Source organism: Astyanax mexicanus, chromosome 6 (assembly GCF_023375975.1).
Source record: "Astyanax mexicanus isolate ESR-SI-001 chromosome 6, AstMex3_surface, whole genome shotgun sequence".
NCBI classification, from domain to species: domain Eukaryota; kingdom Metazoa; phylum Chordata; class Actinopteri; order Characiformes; family Acestrorhamphidae; genus Astyanax; species Astyanax mexicanus.
In genome coordinates, this window is record NC_064413.1 from 41,647,083 (window position 1) to 41,667,653 (window position 20,571).

At 36.7% G+C, this 20,571-nt stretch overlaps 1 protein-coding gene across 5 annotated transcripts in view; it reads left to right on the forward strand.

The window, feature by feature from the left end:
* Nucleotides 1-20,571, forward strand: part of adam15 (ADAM metallopeptidase domain 15) — a 47,373-nt gene that overhangs the window by 19,938 nt on the left and 6,864 nt on the right. For 4 of the 5 annotated variants that reach the window (XM_022673581.2, XM_049480508.1, XM_022673582.2 and 1 more), the window contains exons 3-20: nt 3,359-3,435; nt 3,556-3,634; nt 4,901-4,977; nt 7,710-7,920; nt 8,033-8,098; nt 9,827-9,898; nt 10,284-10,453; nt 10,609-10,693; nt 11,823-11,971; nt 12,090-12,267; nt 13,525-13,617; nt 13,719-13,914; nt 14,694-14,802; nt 14,942-15,137; nt 15,308-15,385; nt 16,167-16,278; nt 16,425-16,575; nt 17,834-17,942. In XM_022673581.2, coding sequence (XP_022529302.1) covers nt 3,359-3,435; nt 3,556-3,634; nt 4,901-4,977; nt 7,710-7,920; nt 8,033-8,098; nt 9,827-9,898; nt 10,284-10,453; nt 10,609-10,693; nt 11,823-11,971; nt 12,090-12,267; nt 13,525-13,617; nt 13,719-13,914; nt 14,694-14,802; nt 14,942-15,137; nt 15,308-15,385; nt 16,167-16,278; nt 16,425-16,575; nt 17,834-17,942 — 2,208 coding nt within the window. Of the gene's footprint in view, nt 1-3,358; nt 3,436-3,555; nt 3,635-4,900; nt 4,978-7,709; nt 7,921-8,032; nt 8,099-9,826; nt 9,899-10,283; nt 10,454-10,608; nt 10,694-11,822; nt 11,972-12,089; nt 12,268-13,524; nt 13,618-13,718; nt 13,915-14,693; nt 14,803-14,941; nt 15,138-15,307; nt 15,386-16,166; nt 16,279-16,424; nt 16,576-16,952; nt 17,271-17,833; nt 17,943-20,571 lie in introns of those variants that run through there. The other variant, XM_022673583.2, reaches the window with a different exon arrangement.

Consider the following 20,571-nt stretch of genomic DNA (forward strand, 5'->3'; position numbering starts at 1 on the left):
ACCATGTTTCAAAAAAAATGTCAGAACATGGTCAGAGGAGGATGTGCCTGAAGTATCCAAGTAAATTTAAAGTAAAAAACTGAAGTTTAAAGAAACAAAGTCCATGGCCAAATAATGGGCCTTTTTACAGCAAGCTCATACACACTCTCATATATATTTTTTGCAGCCCTATAGGATACAAAGCAATGACTTGGCAACACCAGAGCATCCACTTTAAACACACGAGCAATGTTCTCACACAGTGACAAGCAGTTGGAAATAGTAAGCGACACCACAGAACCACCTAGCAATATCGTAGCAGCCATTTAACAACCACCAAGAAACACAATAGCAACCACTTTGTAATACCATTGCAACCACTCTAGTTGTCTACCAACAGAAACTTATAATTAACTAGCATGCTATATTTATTACTGGCACATATTTGAATATTCAAAAATCATATTTTATTTTAGTCTTTTTGAATTTTTATATTAAATTTATAATTATGGCATGTAGATGACACTCTTATCCAGAGTGACTGACAAGATTATTTCTATTACAGAGGTTAATGTAGAGTTAATGTAGTGTTAGGAGTCCCCAAGCACTCTTATTGGTGTAGCGCTGCAGTCACTTACACAGACCTGGAATTGAACCCTAGTCTCCCACATGATGTGGTAGCTCACTAACAGGAGGTGGTGTTATCCACTGTTCCCACACCAACCACTATGTGTGTGTGTGTGTGTGTGTGTGTGAGTGTTTGTGGCAGGGACTGTTATGTATGTGTGTGTCTCGGGGTCTCTGCTGTGTCTCCTCTGAGCAGGAAGCAGCAGTGCAGTGCAGGCTGATGGTGAGGAAATGAGCTTTCTGTGAGTTAGAGAAAGAGAGGAGAGGTGAGAGAATGGGGCGAGCGATAGATGAGTGTGCTGAGAGAGCAGAGAGGAAGAGCAGTCTGTTTATAGCTCTGCTCTGTCTCCCTCGCTGCTGCGCACTTTATTCTCTGTCAGCAGCCTGCTCAGCAGATCTTTCCTGCTAATGTTGGTGTGTGTGTGTGTGTGTGTGTGTGTGTGTGTGTGTGTGTGTGTGTGTGTGTGTGTGTGTGTGTGTGTTGAGTGAATTTGTGGATGTGAGTGTGTGGTGTACACTGAGAGGATACTTACAAATCACATTAGCTGCAGCTTCAGGGCGCCAGGCTTGTTCATAAATGACTTGAAATCTGTTTAGAGGCATCACCGACTGGCCCATCATTCTCATGACCTACATCTCGTCTTAATGTTTGTGTGTGTGAACAGTCTGTATGTGTGACATCAGTGTCGCGTTTTGTATCAAAATTCTATTAAAATGTTCCTCAGGATTGGAAAGATGTTTGTGTTTATGTGCCTAAAAGACTGACATATAAATGACCTCTCTTTTGATTGGCTCTTGTATTGCATTGAACCTCATTTTGGGCGAAGGCTGTAAAAAATGTTGAATCTCAATGTGAATGTGTGGTGATAGGCTGCTCTAGGCTGAATCAATGGCTGGCTGAAATAGTTTTTATGATCATAACAAAAACTCTCTCTGTTTGTACTAAATAGCCTGGGAATATGTATATTTTTTAATTTAATCTTTTAGGAAAATGGCACTTTAAAGGTCTCCTTCCGCTAAAATCCACTTTTTCTTGCTCAGTTTTACATATGCATTATGCACATGAAACTGTTTCTGAACCTCCCTTGTCTGCGGTAGCTAGCAAAAGAAAATATTCAGAAAAATTAGGATCAGGGTAAGCACCGTATCAAGTCAACTCGTGAATTCATGGCTTCAACCACCTTGGCTCGCGACCGCCCACAGGTAGATCTGAAGCCACGCAGCCATATATGTATATATATTTATATATATATATATATATATATATATATATATATATATATATATATATATATATATATATATATATATATATATATATATACAGCTCACATGGCATTCATTTATTCTAGAGACCACAACTAGACATTTTATAATGAATAAAAAAACGATGGAATGAGACCGTTATTAATGAGACAATTATTAGTAAGCCAGACATCAAAAAATAATATAGAAAAACACCAGACAACACTTAAAAGCAGACTCAATTTATCATCTATTCTGACACAAAAAGCTCCCTTAAAAATCCCACGCACAGTTAAAAAATTGTGAATCAGTATTGATTCATATGGACAAGTAGTTACATCTCAGTACAGCATGAATCCCACAAGCTCTTATGATGAGTAATGGCAGGAACTCAGTGGTTAATGACTGATCAGTTTTAGTGAATACAGATCGTTTCTCAATAGCTTCATTAAGAAATCAGCCTTTAGATCTGACTGTATCTTCAAGTGAAAAGTGAAAGAACAGAAATACAGCATTCAAAGCCAGTATTGAAAGGTTTCTTCTAGATTTCTGTACTAAAGACATTATTGATAACTCAAAGAGCGGTGTGAAGATCTAAATTATACTTTTGAAGGTTAAGTGGTTATTTAAATAAAGAGCTGACCTCCTGTAAATGTTCCTTTTTGAAATTGTTTAAAAGAGACATTTTTGTTATTTATAGAACATTTAATGAAATGTGTGGGTGTGTGTGTGTCTCTTGCCATCCAGTGTGCCTGTATGTCCTCAACCAATCACATTCGGTACTCAGCAACCACTTGTCAATACCGAAGACATCACAGCAGCCGCCTAGCAACACCCTTTCAAACACTAAACAACCCCATAGCAACCAGCTGAGATACCACACACAGCCAATTTACAAGTGTGAAATTTAACACACACAGGCCCTCCTCATTAGTAACGCCAGAAACTCTGAAAAAAGTTTCTTCAAGGTTTCTTTAGTAAAGACAGTAGTTGTCTACTCAAATAATTGTGTGAATATACAAATATAGTTCTTTCCATGGTTATATGTATGTTCAAATTTGAAGAAAAACTCAGAACTTGTAAATGTTTCATTATAAAATTGTTTAAAAGTGGATAAATATGCACATTTGTTACAAGACAAAGGGCTGTTTTAGTACTACAGAGCACATTTTGTTAAGAATATAATCTTGTAAAATGAAGCTGTTGTGCAATTAAGCTGACTAAGACATGCAATATTAGTTAATTGCTTTAATTTTTAGCTTATATTTTAGTATAATCGATTCAGTATTCACAACCCAGAGCCTGTCGTGAATAATTCAGTCTCTACTTTAAATTATTTAGCAATGAATTTTAATGTAAATGATTTAGTATCCATTATGATTATTTTGAATCTATTATGTATGGCTCAGCCAAACAGATTTTAGAAGTATGACTGTGTAGTTATTGTGTTCATTTTATCTTTGAATGGTGTCTTTTCTTCAAATCTTAATTTGTCTTTCTCCTGCAGAATGGTCATCCAGACACGCTGCTGTGTGGTCTGCGAGTCGGAGACAGCCTCCTTCTGCTGGAGCTGGAGAAGAACCAGTGAGTGTGTAGAGTCACACACAAACAGCATATGATGGCAGTGTTCCATGTTTGTCCCCTTATGTTTAATCATCTGCTTTTTCTTCCACCCTGTTTACTCATGACGCCTGGATTCTGCAGAGATCTCCTGCCTAAATCGCCTAATATCTTCTACTACTTGCCAAATGGAACTGGAGTGTCGGTGGAGGAGAGCCAAGTGGTACGTTCATTTCTGACTCATTCCTAAATGTGTCTTTCTGTTTATTTCTATTGTTTTGTTTTATTCAATCACAGCATAATGTTATCCACTGAAAAGCATTATTTATCTTAGTCATTGTGTTTCTATGTCTAATAGGGTAGGCTAGGGTGTGTGGAGATATTTAGACAGGGCAGGGGCTGAAAGTCTAAGGGCAAAAGGATGTCCATTGTATATTTTGACTGGGGTGGACTGTTACTGGAGTCTATTTATTTAAATTCCTTAAATGAATGGAGAATGCCATATTACTTTTGTTGGCATTTGCCATGTAAAGACTCTGAAATAAAGGTCCTTCTTGCAGAAATAAAGTTGTACCAATGACTAGGCCAAAGTGAATGTGGAAACTTGCATTCATTTTATCTGAAAAATACTCTCTGTTTTACCATGATTAACGTTGTCTGCTATACTAGCAGAAATAACAGTTAGAAAATGAGCTTCTATTATTTGTTAGCTACATTAGCTTTGTAGTAGGGCTGTAACGATTAGTCGATATAATCGACAATGTCGATTAAGTAAATTTGTCAACTCCACATTTCGTTGTCGACTAATTGTTAATTTACATAAAGTGCTGGGGACAGAAGCGCAGTGGGAGATGAGTAAATGGCTCACTCACACACAGTTTACACTCAATTTAATCTGTGTCTGCAAAAGTGCCCAAACACAGCAGATGACATATTTACTCACTAAATAATCAGTACTTTCCGCATTTAAACCACATCTATACATTTGAGTGCATTTTTAATCTTATGTTCAGCTGTTTCTATGTTTTTAGAGATGTAGGACATGGCAGAAATAATTGCTGACTAATCAACTAATCAATAAAATAATTAGACTAATGAGATTAGTCGACTACCAAAAAAAGAATTAATTGCAGCCCTACTTTGTAGTAGACCTATTACAATATTGACATTATCCATTATCGTACAATATTCTGATCTTAATGTTGCCCTTTGAGTGTTCTTGTTTTATTTATTTAGTAATTTTAAATAAATACAATTTCAGTCTCTAAAAAATTATTATTATTCAACTAGAATCAGAAGCATTGTTCTAATCTTTGTATTCGTCAGTTTTAAGGTGATAAGCCCTTAATGTTTGTATAAGGGGGGGTAGGACATCGGCAATAGAAAAAAAAACATATATATACATATATATATATATATATATATATATATATATATATATATATATATATATATATATATATAATTTTCTTTTTTTTCCTGTTCTCAGACTCACTGTTATTATCATGGTTCAGTCAGAGGATATCCTGCGTCCCGAGTGGCCATCAGTACCTGTGCTGGATTACGGTAAGACGCTCTACATTCTCATTCTACTGGAGGAAGATGCATTAATATCTAATTTCTGAGTAATAATAATAAGTCACAAGTAAGACCTTGTTGTGGCCATTGATTATTTATTCATGGCTATGACACAGGATATGCGTACATAGATATAGCTATATCAGATATGAGGGCTATAGTCATTATTTGCAGCTGACAGTCATCTGTAGGGCTTCTATAAAAAAAAGAATTGATGAATATATTATCATGGCATGCTTGTGTTTAATGTAATAAACAACTTTATCAGCTATATAAGAGCTTTATGTTCTGATTGGCCCTTTATTGTGTTTGTCTGCTCATATAACAATATCCAGCCTCTGTATGTGTGTAATTCATTTCTGGTTAGCTAGCCGACTGTAATTATTATTAAAACAAAAAAAAAACAACACTGGTGCTTTATTTGCCTGTTTTAGTATTGCTGATATGTTGTTCTTTGATCAAATTTCATATTTAAAAAAAGTAATAAGAATTATACTTTGCATCTTCTTCTATTAGTTGTTATTGGTATTTAGTGGCTGTAAGGGAAGCACACGTTTTGAAAGAAAATCCTCAGTGCTGTTTTGTGTACAGTATTGTATTATGTAATAATAAAGTGGTTATCTGAACAGAGGCCAGAGACTTTTTGAAGTAAACAACCTCGCAGGAGTAAATGTGGTGAATTGGAAGATTAAGAAAGTAATCAGGAGAATGTAAGAGTGTAAATAAGGGTTATGAAATTTCATCTGGATTGAAAAGGGAACATTTAAGCCAAATTGCCATAATCTTCCAATCCAAAAAAGATTTGCTTTAGTATGGGACTGAGCTGAGTCAGTGGCTGTGTGCTGGCAGCTGGACCAGTTTTTTTTTGGAGGCATAATTACCACTTGCACTCGTTCACGCTGAAAAACCATGTGCTTGATGCGGTCATCACAGCAGAGCCCTTAGAACGTGAGATTACAGATCCTTTAGACTCTGTGCAGTATTTTCTTTCTGAGAAGTACTTAACAGTGTAGAGAATAGACCTTTTTAAATGTATGCTCACCAATCAGCAAACCAGCAGAAGTATCATGCAGTATAAATGATTAAGATAGCAGCCAGCAGATTCAGGTAATGTTCACATCAACCATCAGAATTAGGAAAAATGTGTGCTGTAATCAGAAGTGTACAAATACTTTGGTTATCTATACTTTACGAATCTAATTCTATTTCAGACAACTTTTTACTTCTACTCCTTACATTTTCACACAATTATCTGTACTTTCTATTCCTTACATTTTGGCTAGTTTTCATTCCAGCCTCCATCGGTCAAAAAAAAACTATCCAGATAAGTCTCTCCATTCAAAAAAAGTGAATTGAGTGTGGTTGGATGAGAAGTATGAACATATAGCATTCCAACATGCTATTGGTAGTATTGCAGCAAGGACATAGCAGACGTACGTAGCCTAGCACCAAGATGACCTGTGCAGAAACTCCAGAAGAAATGTTGTAAATAAGCTTCTTTAATACATATATTTGCATTATACTAAAATGTATACATTTTAAATGAGCATATACAGCTCTAGAAAAAATATGAGACCAAGTTTCTTTGATTTTACCAAATTGAAAACCTCTTGAATATAATCAAGAGGAAGATTGATGACCACAAGCCATCAAACCGAGCTGAACTGCTTGATATTTTGCACCAGGAGTGGCATAAAGTTGTCCAAAAGCAGTGTGTAAGACTGGTGGAGGAGAACATGCCAAGATGCATGAAAACTGTGATTAAAAAACAGGGTTATTCTGCCAAATATTGATTTCTGACAATATTTTTTTATTTGGAATTTGGGCTAAATGTTTTTTGTAGTTTAGAAAATAAAACAACAATGTTCATTTTATTCAAACATTTACCTATAAATAGCAAAACCAGAGAAACTGATTCAGAAACTGAAGGTGTCTTATTTTTTCCAGCTTGTATGCAGCTTAAGTATAGGCAGCCTAGTGCATCCCCATTTTTTTAACATTAATATTTTAATATAACATTACACTGATTATGGCTTTTAGAAAGATGTGTTTAGGGGAGGGAAGATTCTAGGACCCTGTGGTGCAGCCTAAGCTTTTGTCCTTTATGGTATTCTTTCTCCCTTACATTACTTTTACTTTTATACTTGAAGTCGTTTTAAAAGAGTTTTATACTTTTACTTAAATAAAAAGTTTGAGTTGATATTTCAGCTTTTATAGAAGTATTTTTAAAACATTGTCTATGTTAGACAGACAGTGTTTATAAAACTGGCTACAGTAACTTAGATAACCAACCGTAAGGCAGGTTGAACCAGAATCGTGTAGAACCTATGACACAAAGAATTAAGGTTGTTCCAGTTTGTGAAAAATAAAAAATAGAAATTATGTTTAGTAATGGTTTAAATATTACTGTGCATATGTTTCCTTCTATATATGTACAGTAAATAGTCTTTAAAAAATAGTAATCGTGACAGACATAGGTGTTCCTTTCTTGCTGAAAAATAAGAGAGAGTCATAAAGCCAGATTTCCTGGTAAACCACGTGACTCCTTATCAGTACGTCATGTACAAAGCTGCTTTATTTATATTGACACAAGACATGGGTTTAATCTTTATACTGTATACTCTATACTCTAATGTAATCTGACCAACAGGAGGAAATGGAAAGTCAATATGCTGAATGTAAAGTAACTCTCTCTCTCTCTCTGCTGCTGTTCCCTGTAGGGGAGTGATCTTCATCAATTCCAGTTTAAGCTTTGAGCTGCAGCCAGATGAAGAGCATGATGAAGGACAAGTGGAGGGAAGTGCGGGATTAGAAGAAGAGAAGGGAATGCACCTTCTCTACTCAGCCCACCATTTGAGCTCAGCTTTGGGGGGCTGTGGTGTTTCTCACACCTATATTCCTCCCATTCAGATCATCCCACATGTACACAGGGTGAGTTGTACAGTGATGGAAAGAACTGTCTGTCTATTATTGTCTGGTAGTAATGATATGAACAGAAAATAGGAATCTGCACTTATGATACTGTGTGTTTTGTGTTTTGCAGAGCAAGAGAGACATTCTTTCAGAAACCAAGTATATTGAATTGGTTTTGGTTGCAGATCACAAAGAGGTGAGTGTGTGTTTCTGTTGTTATTACATTGTAGCATATACAGTGCATTAGGCCTGTATGGCAAATGGTAATGTATTTCAGCATTATCGTGATGTGGGTTTTCACAATAAACACGTTGAAAGAGCAGTGATAACATTGTGGCCCAGCGGTCTGAAACTCTGCCACTATGAGCGGGAGGTTGCAGGTTCGAACCCCTGCTCATGCAACTTTGCCATCAAGCTGCCGGCGCTCAGAGGGAGCACAATTGGCCCTGCTCCCTCCGGGTGGGTAGATGGCGCTTTCTCCCCACATCACTCCTAGGGTGATGTCCGCAGCACAGGGCGTCTGTGAGCTGATGTATCGGAACCAAGTCGCTGCGCTTTTCTCCAAGCGTGCTGTGATGCTGCTCGGTAATGCTGCATCAGCAGCAGCTTGAAAAGAAGTGGTGGCTGGCTTCACATGTATCGGAGGAAGCATGTGCTAGTCTTCACCCTCCTGGTGTGTTGGAGCATCACTAGTGATAGGGGGAGTCCTAGTGATTGTGTTGGGTAATTGGCCGTGTAAATTGGGGAAAAAAATGGGAAAAATTAAGGAAGAAAAAAAATTAATAAAACTTAAAATGTATTACCGCCATGGAGCAACAGAGGAAGCTCTAAACACTCTTGAATGTGTGACATAATAGGGCTGGAGGCATAGTGAGGTAGAGCAAGGTGGAGATCCACAGTTAAAGCTCACACCAAACTACTTCTTATTCTAGGTAAAATTGTTTCAGCTAAGCCCAGTTCTGATTAATCTTTGAAGAGCTTAAATTAGTTTAAAATGTTAATTTGACCTGATATACATTAATATGGGTATATCCAACACATTGCATTTTCTGTCCATATCATTCAACCCTAGAGTACAGACAGTTAGTATGTATAATATGTGCTTTAATATTAGCAGCTGTTTAGAGTCCAATAGAGCAAATATATCATTTGCTGTGCTCCTTATTGGTGGATAAATATAGTATTTTCTACTTTAATCACTCCCATTGTGATGCTGGCTGTCACAGGCATCTGCTAATGTATCAGAGCTGGGGATCTGGTGCTTTCCCTTTACTAAAATGCGCATGACAGAGTGCCTTCAGAGCCAAGGTTGAGAAACACTGGTATAGAACAGTAGCTGATCCATCAGAGCTAGGGTTATGGTGCTTTCCTCTAAGAGTACTGGCTGCCTAGTGAAGCTGCAGTGGCGACAGTTCAAACGAGCCAGTGTCTGATTTCACATATATCAGAGAATGCATTTTCTTGTTCTCACCCTTTTAGTATCAGGAGCTCTGCATGTGATACATGCAGTCCTAGTGAGTGAGTGGGTTAACTGGAATTGGGAAAGCTAAATTCAGGAAAATATTTGGTAAAAGTTTGTATATTCTGGCTAATACCATGGATAAGTATTTAAAATTAAACTATGTGCAGATTACACGTATTTTTATTGTAAGAAATAGAATGCAGAATTTCTGCTTTAAAGTAATAGAATTAGAAAGCTTTATGAGTTCACTATATTTTGTTTAAAAACAGTTTGTGAGAAAATAAAAAGCTATGTCAAAATTACCTTATACTGTGCTGTTTAGAGACCAATAGAGAACCTCATAGAATTACAGCAACTTCTCTGCTGCCATCTGCTGGTAATTTGTAGTGAACTCTAGATCTGTGTGTTATTTGTTTCTTTATTATATCTGATTAAATGCAATGTTTTTGTATTTTCTTACAGTACCTAAATTATCAGAGGAACAACAAGACAATTATTTATCGAATGCTGGATGTAGCCAACCAGGTTGACTGGGTAGGTGTTTTTAAAATTTTAGAGTGTTTAAAAAAAACTGTGCCTTAAATTGTATTGAATTGACATAGTGTATGGAAATAGAAAATAGGTTGTCTGTCTAAATGTAAAATGTTTAAAATTATATTTTGTCGTTAATAAAAACGAGTTAAAATAACTGATTTTTCCCGAAAGGGAGATGTTGTTAAAATATGGTTATTCATTCTAAGGGCTCAATCCATAGTTTGGCTCTATTCTTTGAACATTGTGTAGGCTAGACATTTGCCCTATAGTAAGACTTAAGCTATAGAAGCTTAAAGCACTGTTTGTAACTACTGGATGAAGTTAATCAAATTTTGTTTGGTTTTCTCTCTGCTGTCCTGTCTTTGGTCTCTGGTTTGTGCACCAGTTCTACCGGACGCTGAATGTGCGCGTGGCCCTGCTGGGGCTGGAGATCTGGAGTGACCAGGATAAAATCCTGGTAGACAAGAACCCTACTGATACTCTCAACCGGTTCCTGGAGTGGAGGACCCGAGATCTGCTGCCACGGTTACGCCATGACAACGCCCAGCTAGTCATGTAAGTTGTGAAATTGTGTGGATAAAATATGTATCAGAAGATACACTATAAAGGGGCCCTATAAAATAGACTGTTGGCGGGGTAAAAGGGTTTCTCCTCATACTAAATGAGGAAAGAAGAAGTACAGTAGATTTACCTTGATTTTTTTTCAATAGGGGTGAGTCGTTTGATGGAACAACAGTGGGCATGGCCTCTCAGTCCTCTATGTGCACCAAGGACAGATCTGGAGGTGTTAACGTGGTAAGTTTATCGATAAAAGTTGAGTTAGAAAAGACTGCACAATGTAGAAGCAGAAACAAATAAGCTTATTTAGGGATTCTGTAAACCAACTAATGGTAGGGGTGTCACCTGAGCCTGGCACTTAGCTAAGTTGACTTAACACAGTGTGTAGTTGATAGGTCTTTGTGGTTTTAGAGTAACAGTATTGCTGAGCGGTTTAAAAACAGTGTTTTAAAATTAGGTTATTGAGATAATTTTTTACGTGTAGAGCCTGCCAGACATACAGCTCTTTAAAAAATAAGAGACCACTTAAAAATTATGAGTTTCTTTGATTTCACTAAATTAAAAAACTCTGGAATATAATCAAGAGGAAGGTGAATGATAACAACCCATTAAACCAAGCTGAACTGCTTGAGTTTTTGCACCATGAGTGGCATAAGGTTATCCAAAAACAATGTGTAAGACTGGTGGAGAAGAACATGCCAAGATACTTGAAAACTGTGATTAAAAACCAGGGTTATTCCACCAAATAATGATTTTTGATCTCTTAAAACTTTATGAATATGAACTTGTTTTCTTTGCAATATTTGAGGTCTAAAAGCTCTGTATTTTGTTATTTCAGCCATTTCTCATTTTTTGCAAATAAATGCTCTGAATGACAATATTTTTATTTGGAATTTGGGAGAAATGTTGTCGGTAGTTTGTAAAATGAAACAATAATGTTAATTTTACTCAAACATATACCTATAAATAGCAAAATCAGAGAAACTGATTCTGAAACTGAAGGGGCCTCTTACTTTTTTCCAGAGCTGTATCTCAGTAGAGATTCTGTGCTTCTGTGCTTCTGTCAGAAACCTGTCAAAACTCTTTATGTGGCAAGGATTTTTTTTTTAATTTTGTATAATATTAAAAGTTGCTTGTAAACTTGATGGCAGCTGTAGCTAACATGTTTATCTCTAAATTGTGTTTTTTGTTACTGTGGTTTCACAACAATATACAAACCTGAATAAAGCTGTCTTTTTAGGTGTAAACTAAAGAATATTAGAAATTCTAATGGAGAATCGCTCTTATAATTGAATAATATCAAGATTATAAAAACAGGAAGCTGACAGATCTGCTTTGTTTAATTCTGATCTCTTCTGTACTCTAGGATCATCTGGTGAGTGTGCTGGGTGTGGCATCCACAGTGGCACATGAGCTCGGACATAACCTGGGAATGAGCCACGACACAAGCGACCGACACTGCGAGTGCCAGAATGAACCACGGCTCGGAGGCTGCATTATGGAGCCTTCCACAGGGTATGTGCTCCTCCAGAATGTGGGTTTTAGACCTGTAGCAAACTGACTATATAAATAAGAACATACGTGGTCCAGTCTGCAGGTTGTGACGTCAGTCTTGCACGCTCTGTTGATGTAGGTCGATGCCTGGTCAGCTGTTCAGCAGCTGTAGCGAGCGAGACCTCTCTCTCAGCCTGCTGCACGGTGGAGGAATGTGCCTCTTTAATGTGCCTCAGCCTGAGAAGCTGCTGGGAGGTCCACGCTGTGGTAATCTCTACGTGGAGAAGGGAGAGGAGTGTGACTGCGGCCTGCTCGATGTAAGAAAACATCCAGGATGCTTACAGTTCAGACACACAGTTCAACAAAACCTCCAATTTACACAATATCATGTCTGGTGTCTGAGGTTTGAGTCTTTGCATTGATATGAGAATACTTATTAGTACAAATTAGGACTTTCCACATTGGCTTCAAAGTTTAAGTAGCTTATTCTCCATTTTTATTGTTTTTCATTTTGACATATTTGAATCTGATATTGTGTCCAAATTCCATAGTGGATAGAGCACCAAAAATACTAATTTGGATTTCCCTTTACAGTTAACTTGGATTATTCATTCTCCTGTTAAATTGTCATTATGGTGTTAGAAATGACAGTAAAAGTATACAAAATATAACAATAAAAAATTATATTCTGTTCTGTTACTTTTATCATTTTGACCTGTGGTTCTAAATCCTGGTCTTACCTTATCTTCTAGTGTTTGCCAAGTTTTTATATAACAGAAATTACATGTGTGTTATTTGATTATTCTATTCAGTTTGTATGTGTATAGTATTGTATGTATTGCTCACATATTTTTATTGTTATGCCAAAACCTTCTGTCTACATTTTTTTCTGAGTTTCAGGGACTGTGCTAGCTAACTTATATGTAGGGCACTTTGTAAATTATGAAATTCTGATGTACCGGTATATACCTCTTAAAGCACTGTAGTTTGTTAATGTATTTGTTTATTCTTTGTTACTGGATGTCCTCATAAATGTTCAGTAAATATATCTAACAAAACCAGACTCAGATCTCAAACTGCATCTATTTCAGGATTTTTGAATGAAAATGAGTATAAATAATGAGGTTTGCTCTTAGTATTGTATCATGATCTTTCACAACTTTGCCCTTATAAATTGTATCAAATAGTTTTTTTAAGGGAGTTGTTTTTTATCCTAATGAGGATGTGAAATGTTTGGTAAAATTACCCCAAGTCAAGTGTCATTTAGGGAACAGGAAGACTAGGGCTGGCCTGCATCCAGCTTTAGAAATCGCAAACATTACAACACATTACTTGGCTCAGCGTAGATTGAAGCACACGTACCATGTGATTTGCAACATGATGAATCGGTTACACAAGCCACTTGTTGTTTAAAAATCCATCATAGATCCAGTAATAAATTAAAAAGTAACTTCAGACAAAGAATGTGTCTTCATCTACATTTGAGATAAATTTATATTTAGTAGAAATTAGTTCAATTAGAATTTTTACTGTGAATGAAGCCTAATAAAAGTGTCTGCTCTGTTTGTGTGCAGGAATGTAATGATCCGTGCTGTAATGCCAGCACCTGTAAGCTGGTTCCAGGTGCCCAGTGTTCCTCTGATGGAATTTGCTGTGAGAACTGTAGAGTATGTATGATTTTGCTTTACTGCGTAGATTAAATAATACAATTGTTTTCGTTTATATTCTTTACTAACCCTGATATAACTTCCTGACCACGCCTCTGCAGCTGCGTGTGGCTGGCTGGATGTGTCGAGAGCCGTTAGGAGAGTGTGACCTGCCAGAGTTCTGCACTGGAACCTCCCCGTTCTGCCCTCCAAACGTGTTCCTTCAGAATGGCGAGCCATGCCAGGATGGAGTCTCGTACTGCTACAGCGGCGTGTGTGCCAGTTTAGACGACCAGTGCCAGCAGCTATGGGGAGCCAGTAAGTGGCACCAATACCCATGAATCAGAGTCAACAAGCAGAGTTTCTGTTATAACTGTATTTATTATTTTAACCTCATAGCAACCACCAGTGCAGTATGAGCTGCTAGTGTAGAGATTTGTAGAACAGCTAAATTTGCTATAGAATGCATATACGTAGTAAGTATGGGCCTTGACAAAATGCTCAGATAGGGTTTTATAAATCTATATACCACCCTCTTTTTATTGCAGAAAGAAACATGCTTGTTTTAATGAAAAAAAAAAGTTTGATAGGCTGGTTTACATCACCATGATTTATCACAGAAGCTATATAGCATTGTAGCATTTTCTTGCATAGCTAGCTTTGCCCATAAAGAAATTAATGTGATTAAAATACTGTACTGTACCCCCAATGAGAAAATATTAAAGATTCAGTTTTGTGGTTTGGATATGAAGTAGAGCACAGGAGTGTTTGAGGTTCTTAATATGTACTTACTTTGTATTTCTCAATTTGCCAAAGAAAATTACATTACATTACATTTGGCAGACGCTTTTGTCCAAAGCAACTTACAATAATGTAAGTACAAAAGTAATAGGAATTAAGATAACCCATTTTTAGATTAAAGGAGGTCAAAGGGAAATAAAGGGATAGTTTTTCATTCTAGGTCCCCTATAAGGATTTAGTTACAGAAAAAAATAATAATAATAAAAAATGTTATGTGATAATAATATTTGGAAAACTAATTTGGAAATTTTGTGAGATTAGGACTGATTTTTTTATTTATTTTTTGGTCCTCTCAGATGCAACCCGTGCCCCTCCAGTGTGCTTTTCATCTGTCAACAAAGAGGGCAACAAGTATGGCAACTGCGGCCAAACAGCAAACGGCTCCTACATTCCCTGCTCCAATGCGTATGTTTAAGTCTGTAAAAAAAAATAAAATGAACATTTTATACTTTAAGGTATATTTAAATGTATATATCTTTGAAATTGCCTGATGTCTTATAGTACTTTTCCTATGATTTATCTATGTCTTTTTTTCCTCATATAGGGATGTACATTGTGGTAGAATCCAGTGTCAGGGTGGGGGAGATCGACCCCTGCTGGGATCTAATGCACAAATTCGGACAGCTAGGGTGAGACTAAACCTCAAGAACTTCACATGCCGAGGACTGTATTTTGACCTGGGTGATGGTGTCTCTGACCCGGCCATGGTGGCTCAGGGAACAGCCTGCGCTCCTGGCAAGGTGGGGAATTGTGCAATACAGTTTTTTTTTTTTTTATCTTTTTGTATTCATAAAACTAGTATTGTGCAAGCAACTGTTCTAGTACTCTATAGTTTGTGTGTCTGTAATAATAATAATAATAATAATAATAATAATGTTAATAGGTAATGTTTCTTCCTCATTCTCCTCAGGTGTGTTTAGACCAGCGTTGTCAGGATGTGTCTGTGTTTGGTGTTGAGGAGTGTCGAGATAAGTGCAATGGCCATGGGGTAAGAAATTAACACTTCCAGTGCACTTCATTAGTGACATTTTTATATAAGCCATGGGCATACCCAACAGCCAAGCATCGCTACGTCACTGCCTCTGCCAGAACAAATGTAATAACCACAAAACCACTCCATCCACATGGGTTAGCTGAGCACAATAACAGCCTAATGGCTATAGACAATAATGTGAGAAATTGGGTCACATGTGGTCACAGGAGACATATTTAGAAATAAATGTAAATGTAAACGGCTAATTGTTTTGAAAATCACTTGTGATTGGAGAGTGCATGTTAATGATAGATTTCAACAGGGCCAAAGAGGTTACATGAGAAAAAAAATGTTTACTCATTTATTTCTTGCATTCATTAGTATGATATTTTTTTTTATCCCATTTTTATCCCATTTTCTCCCCAATTTACAAAGTTTCTTGATGAACGGATAGAAATACTTCAAAATGACCTGAAATAAACTATTTTTTACATTGACTTTCATTGAAAGTTTAAGTGTTTTTCTCTCTCCTGTAAAGTTGCTGTTTAGGAGATACTTGTTTTTTTATTGGACAGCAACGATATCTTATTGGTTTGTTTAGTCATCACTGATATAAACCTAGTCACTTCTTATAAATATGTACCACCTAATATGTATGCACTGTTATACTGTAGGTGTATAATGCTGTTACCAAAACCTAGGCTTAAAATGACACCACAACAGGCAGTATTACTTCACTCCTGACCGAGAGGAAGAGAAATTGAGACACTCTTCACTTCTCTCTTTGCCTCTCTAGGTGTGCAACAGCAATAAGAACTGCCACTGTGATGTAGGCTGGGCTCCTCCACACTGTCAGTACTCAGGATCTGGAGGCAGTGTGGACAGCGGCCCTGCACGCCAGTCAAAAGGTGCCTTTTCTCACCTGTACCATTACAAACTCAAGTCATACACAGCGTTTCGTCTGCACACAATACAGATTAACAATATATATGAATTAAAAGCATGATATCCTTTATACAACTTCTGTTCTTACCTAATATATGTATGTGTTTAGATTCCAACCCCACACGAGTGGCTCTTCTAGTCATCTTCTTGTTCGTGCTGCCAGTAATTCTGCTGTTCCTGGCTATCCGTTTCCCTCGCTGCCGTCGGAGCCTTGTCTGTTTCCAGATCACTCCATTCAGCAAGGCGAGACAACTCAACCGGTGAGAGAAAGCAATGAGAATGAGAGTGCATGTTGTGTTAAAGCTGCATGAGAGTGTAGCATATGTTGCAGAGTGTTTAGATCAGCTGTGTTGCTGAGGATATTAATTGTTTTACTAATAGTATGGCGTGTTTAATGAATAATAAACTGCTTTCATGTACATGTCTTTCCCTAAAAGCAATAATAAATAAATCTTTAACAGATTTAACAGCATTTCCACTGAATTAACCATCATGCCTCCCACCTGTAGGCAGTATTATTATTATTAGGTATTTTTGATAGTGTTGTAATAACTAAGCTTATTATTGTGATAAATACAAGAGAAAAGTATTTTTTCAATTGTCACTATTTTTTTTTCCATTTTGCTCATGAGTACAGTAGGGTGTCTGTTGCCCATATTGAATATTGCATGAAACTACCAGAGGAAGACATGGAGAGGTATTTGTGTATGGAGGACTATGTACAGTGGTGTTAGCTGTGTCTGAGGACGGTGTGTCATTGGTAGTACAGTGCATGTTGTGTGGTATCTGAGTAGAAAAAAAATGATGTTTGTCAGGTTGATATCTATTAAATTGATATTTAATAGATTTTGTAATGTTTTATATACAACATAGGCTTACCTGATATTTAAGTGCAAGCAATGTTATGTGTCAAGTTCTGCCCTTTTGCATTCTATCATTATTTTTCATTTCATTTCATTTCATAAAAAAACGTATTTTTGGTCCTAGGGTTCTCTGTGATTTTATTCCTGTCCAGAAAGACCATGTGTGTGTTTTTCTCAGACGTACTCTGAAAAAATTACAGGCTGAATTACCTGCTGTTTTTTGCTGAACATGGTCCTCCAGCTATTTAAGTCCCGTCCAGATGCACAACCCTGAGTTTCGTCACCTCACATTCAATAAAATAGCTATTTGTCCACTGCTACGCACCATATTTACACTTTAGGCACGCGTTTCTATGAAGATCCATGTAAACACAACATCAGCGGAAATGGAGGAGCTACTGAACGCATTGTCACGTGACCGAGAAAGACAAAATAAACTCACTGGTCCTCCTTGTTTTTTAATTGCAGTCTGGATGCAAGATTTTTATCATTATGATCTTGGATGTCCACCCATTCACTCATAGAGAAGTAGTCCTGTGAGAGTTCCATAGCTTTAGTGACGGTGTTAAGTTTAATTTTGTGCTACTGTGTGTTTCCATATCGCTTTGCTAGAACAGACTGTTCTGACTGTGTTTGCGTGTTGTGTTTGTCTCAGAACACCTGCTACTGAGCGAGGAAATGCTCATAACAGAGAGCAGGTCCTGCCCCTGAGGTACCAGTGGACCCCCCAGAATGACATCCCACTCACACAGGCCATCAGCAAGGTACTTGGCTTATCCTTTATTCTTTATGATTATGTAAAAATCATATAAACAGGAGTAAAGTTAACCTTAAATAGGCAAAAAACACGGACAGGAAACACAGGTAATATTAAGTTACTTAAAACATGGAGCTCAAATACACTGTTTGTTCAAATGTTGCTGGACACTCCTTCTGCTTAATGCATTTAGCAACTTTAAGCTGCATCTATTGCTGATGCAGCGGTGCAAACACACACACAGCTTGTTTATATATGGGAATAGGACTCTCTGGAGCAGATAAACAGGAACCTATTGGACTCATGTCCAATGGCAACTGTGGAATATTTATAAAGCTCTCCGGTATTGAGCTGTGGAGATGTGGAATAATGATCTTTGGAATAATGTCTGTTAATCCACTACTTCTGTGGTGAGTTGGGAAATTGGGAGTAAGGTGGGGAGGTCATCCAACATCCTGACCTCAGTAATGCTCCTGTCACTGAATGCAATTAAATCTTCACAGCAACTAAATCTCCAAAATGTAGTAGAAAGCCTTCTTTAAACAGTAGAAACAGGATAAAGCAGGATCATCTCGTTTTAATAACTTTGATTTTAGGAGAAAGAGCAGGTGTAGCAATACTTTTGTCCATATAGTGTACTTTGTCTTAGTGCAATAAAACCTCACAGCTTGTCTGTGGTGTTCTTTTCTTGTCTGTAAGGAAATGACTAATGCTGCTAGAGGTATATATATGCATATGTGGTGGTGCATGTGTTTGTTTTGTGGTAACGGTATGAGCAAACTGTGAAAGTCTGAAGCATCTGTCTCTGTTAGAAATCTTGGTTGATTGTATCAGAACTTCCTTTTGCTAAGGTTCTCTTATAGCTACATTTAAAAATGTTTTATATATTTTCTTACATTTTCCTATAAGATGAATAAAGCAAATCTCACTGTTGTTTCACTATCTTTTAAATCATTCTCCCAGACCAGTATTTTTCAAACCTGGTCCTGTTGCCCCCGCCCTCCCCTGCACATTTTACTGTATTGCCACCTTTAAGAGCTTGTTAAGGTAGTTAAATCTGTTGTGTTGTATGAAGAAAAGCCATGCATTTGCAGGTCAGGACTAGGATTTAAGGCCTAGACTTTAGCTAAGGAAAGAAACGAGGAGGTCAGAATGTAACTGTAGGCTCTGATTGCAACACTAATGTGGCCTAAACATGGGCCACATAAGGCAGATAGCTTGTACGGATAGCAGAATTGTGCCAAATGTCGAAAACTAGTGGGCCAGTTCTGACAGTGCTGGTTTAAAGTGGTTGAGATCCTACCCACTCTCATACAGCTCTGGGAGAAAAAAAAACATTTCAGTTTTTAAATCATTTTTTTTTATTTAGCTATTTATAGGTATTTGTTTGAGTAAAATGAACATTGTTGTTTTATTCTATAAACTACAGACAGCATTTCTCCCAAATTCCAAATAATAATTTTGTCATTTAGATTATTTATTTGCAGAAAATGAGAAATGGCTGAAATAACAAAAAAAGATGCAGAGCTGTCAGAAATAAAATAATGCAAAGAAATCAAGTTAATATTCATAAAGTTTTAATCAGTTTTCATGCATCTTAGCAGTTCAGCTTGACTTGATGGCTTGTGATCATCCATTTTCCTCTTGATTATATTCCAGAGGTTTTCAATTTTGTAAAATCAAAGACAAACCAGAGCTGTATGTGTTACAGACAGTGTTTTAAAAAAACTCTCAGTAATTGTATTTTTAGCTTTATTTTTTAATTTATTTTTATATTTTATTTTTATTATTATGCAGATTTATTCTATTTAAGTTTTTAAAGAATTGCATTTCATTTAACAAATGTAAATTTAAAGGGACAGAAAGTATGAATGGGTTTTACATCTGACCCAAAAAAACAAATCTGCCATTATTCCAAGTGGTACTTGGGCCAATAGTAAATGGTGGATGGAGCAATAGTTCAAGGTTAATTAATGTTTTGTTAGGAGGGTTTGGGATGGGGTGGATTTCAAAACATCGATTTAAAGATTCATTGAAATCAATCTTCATTTAAATGATCCGATGTTGATTGATCTTTAGATCTTTAGACTTCAGACTAAATCATACTTAACTGTCCAACTATCCGATCTAACCTTGTGTGGGCGGAAATCTTTAGCCACTTTTAATCTTGTGTAACCAGACATTGTTTATGCACAGTGAGATCTGGCCTGCACTGGAGTTGTGTGGGAATTATTTAACGTTTACATTACATGTACATTGTTGTAGTGTTATGGACACATTAAATACAAACATTTACAACATCACTTTGAAAATCTCTTAATATCCAAACAAAACCTGTAGATTGAATCGATTCAATTGATTTGGGGAAACGGGCACAAATGTAAAATGTGTGACATCTCCTACTGTGCAAATACACCACAGAAAGAAAACGGAAAGAAAAGGTACTTTAAGGGAAATTAAGAGATATAAGAAGAGGTAAAGCCTGGGTATACATTATTTTGTAAGTAACTAAAAAAAACATCAGTGTCTAGAAAAAATTATTGAGATTACGTGGAGATAACACACCACACCTGATCTACACCACTGAAAGTAATGATGATTGATCTGTTTCATATATGAATCTGTGAATTATAGAA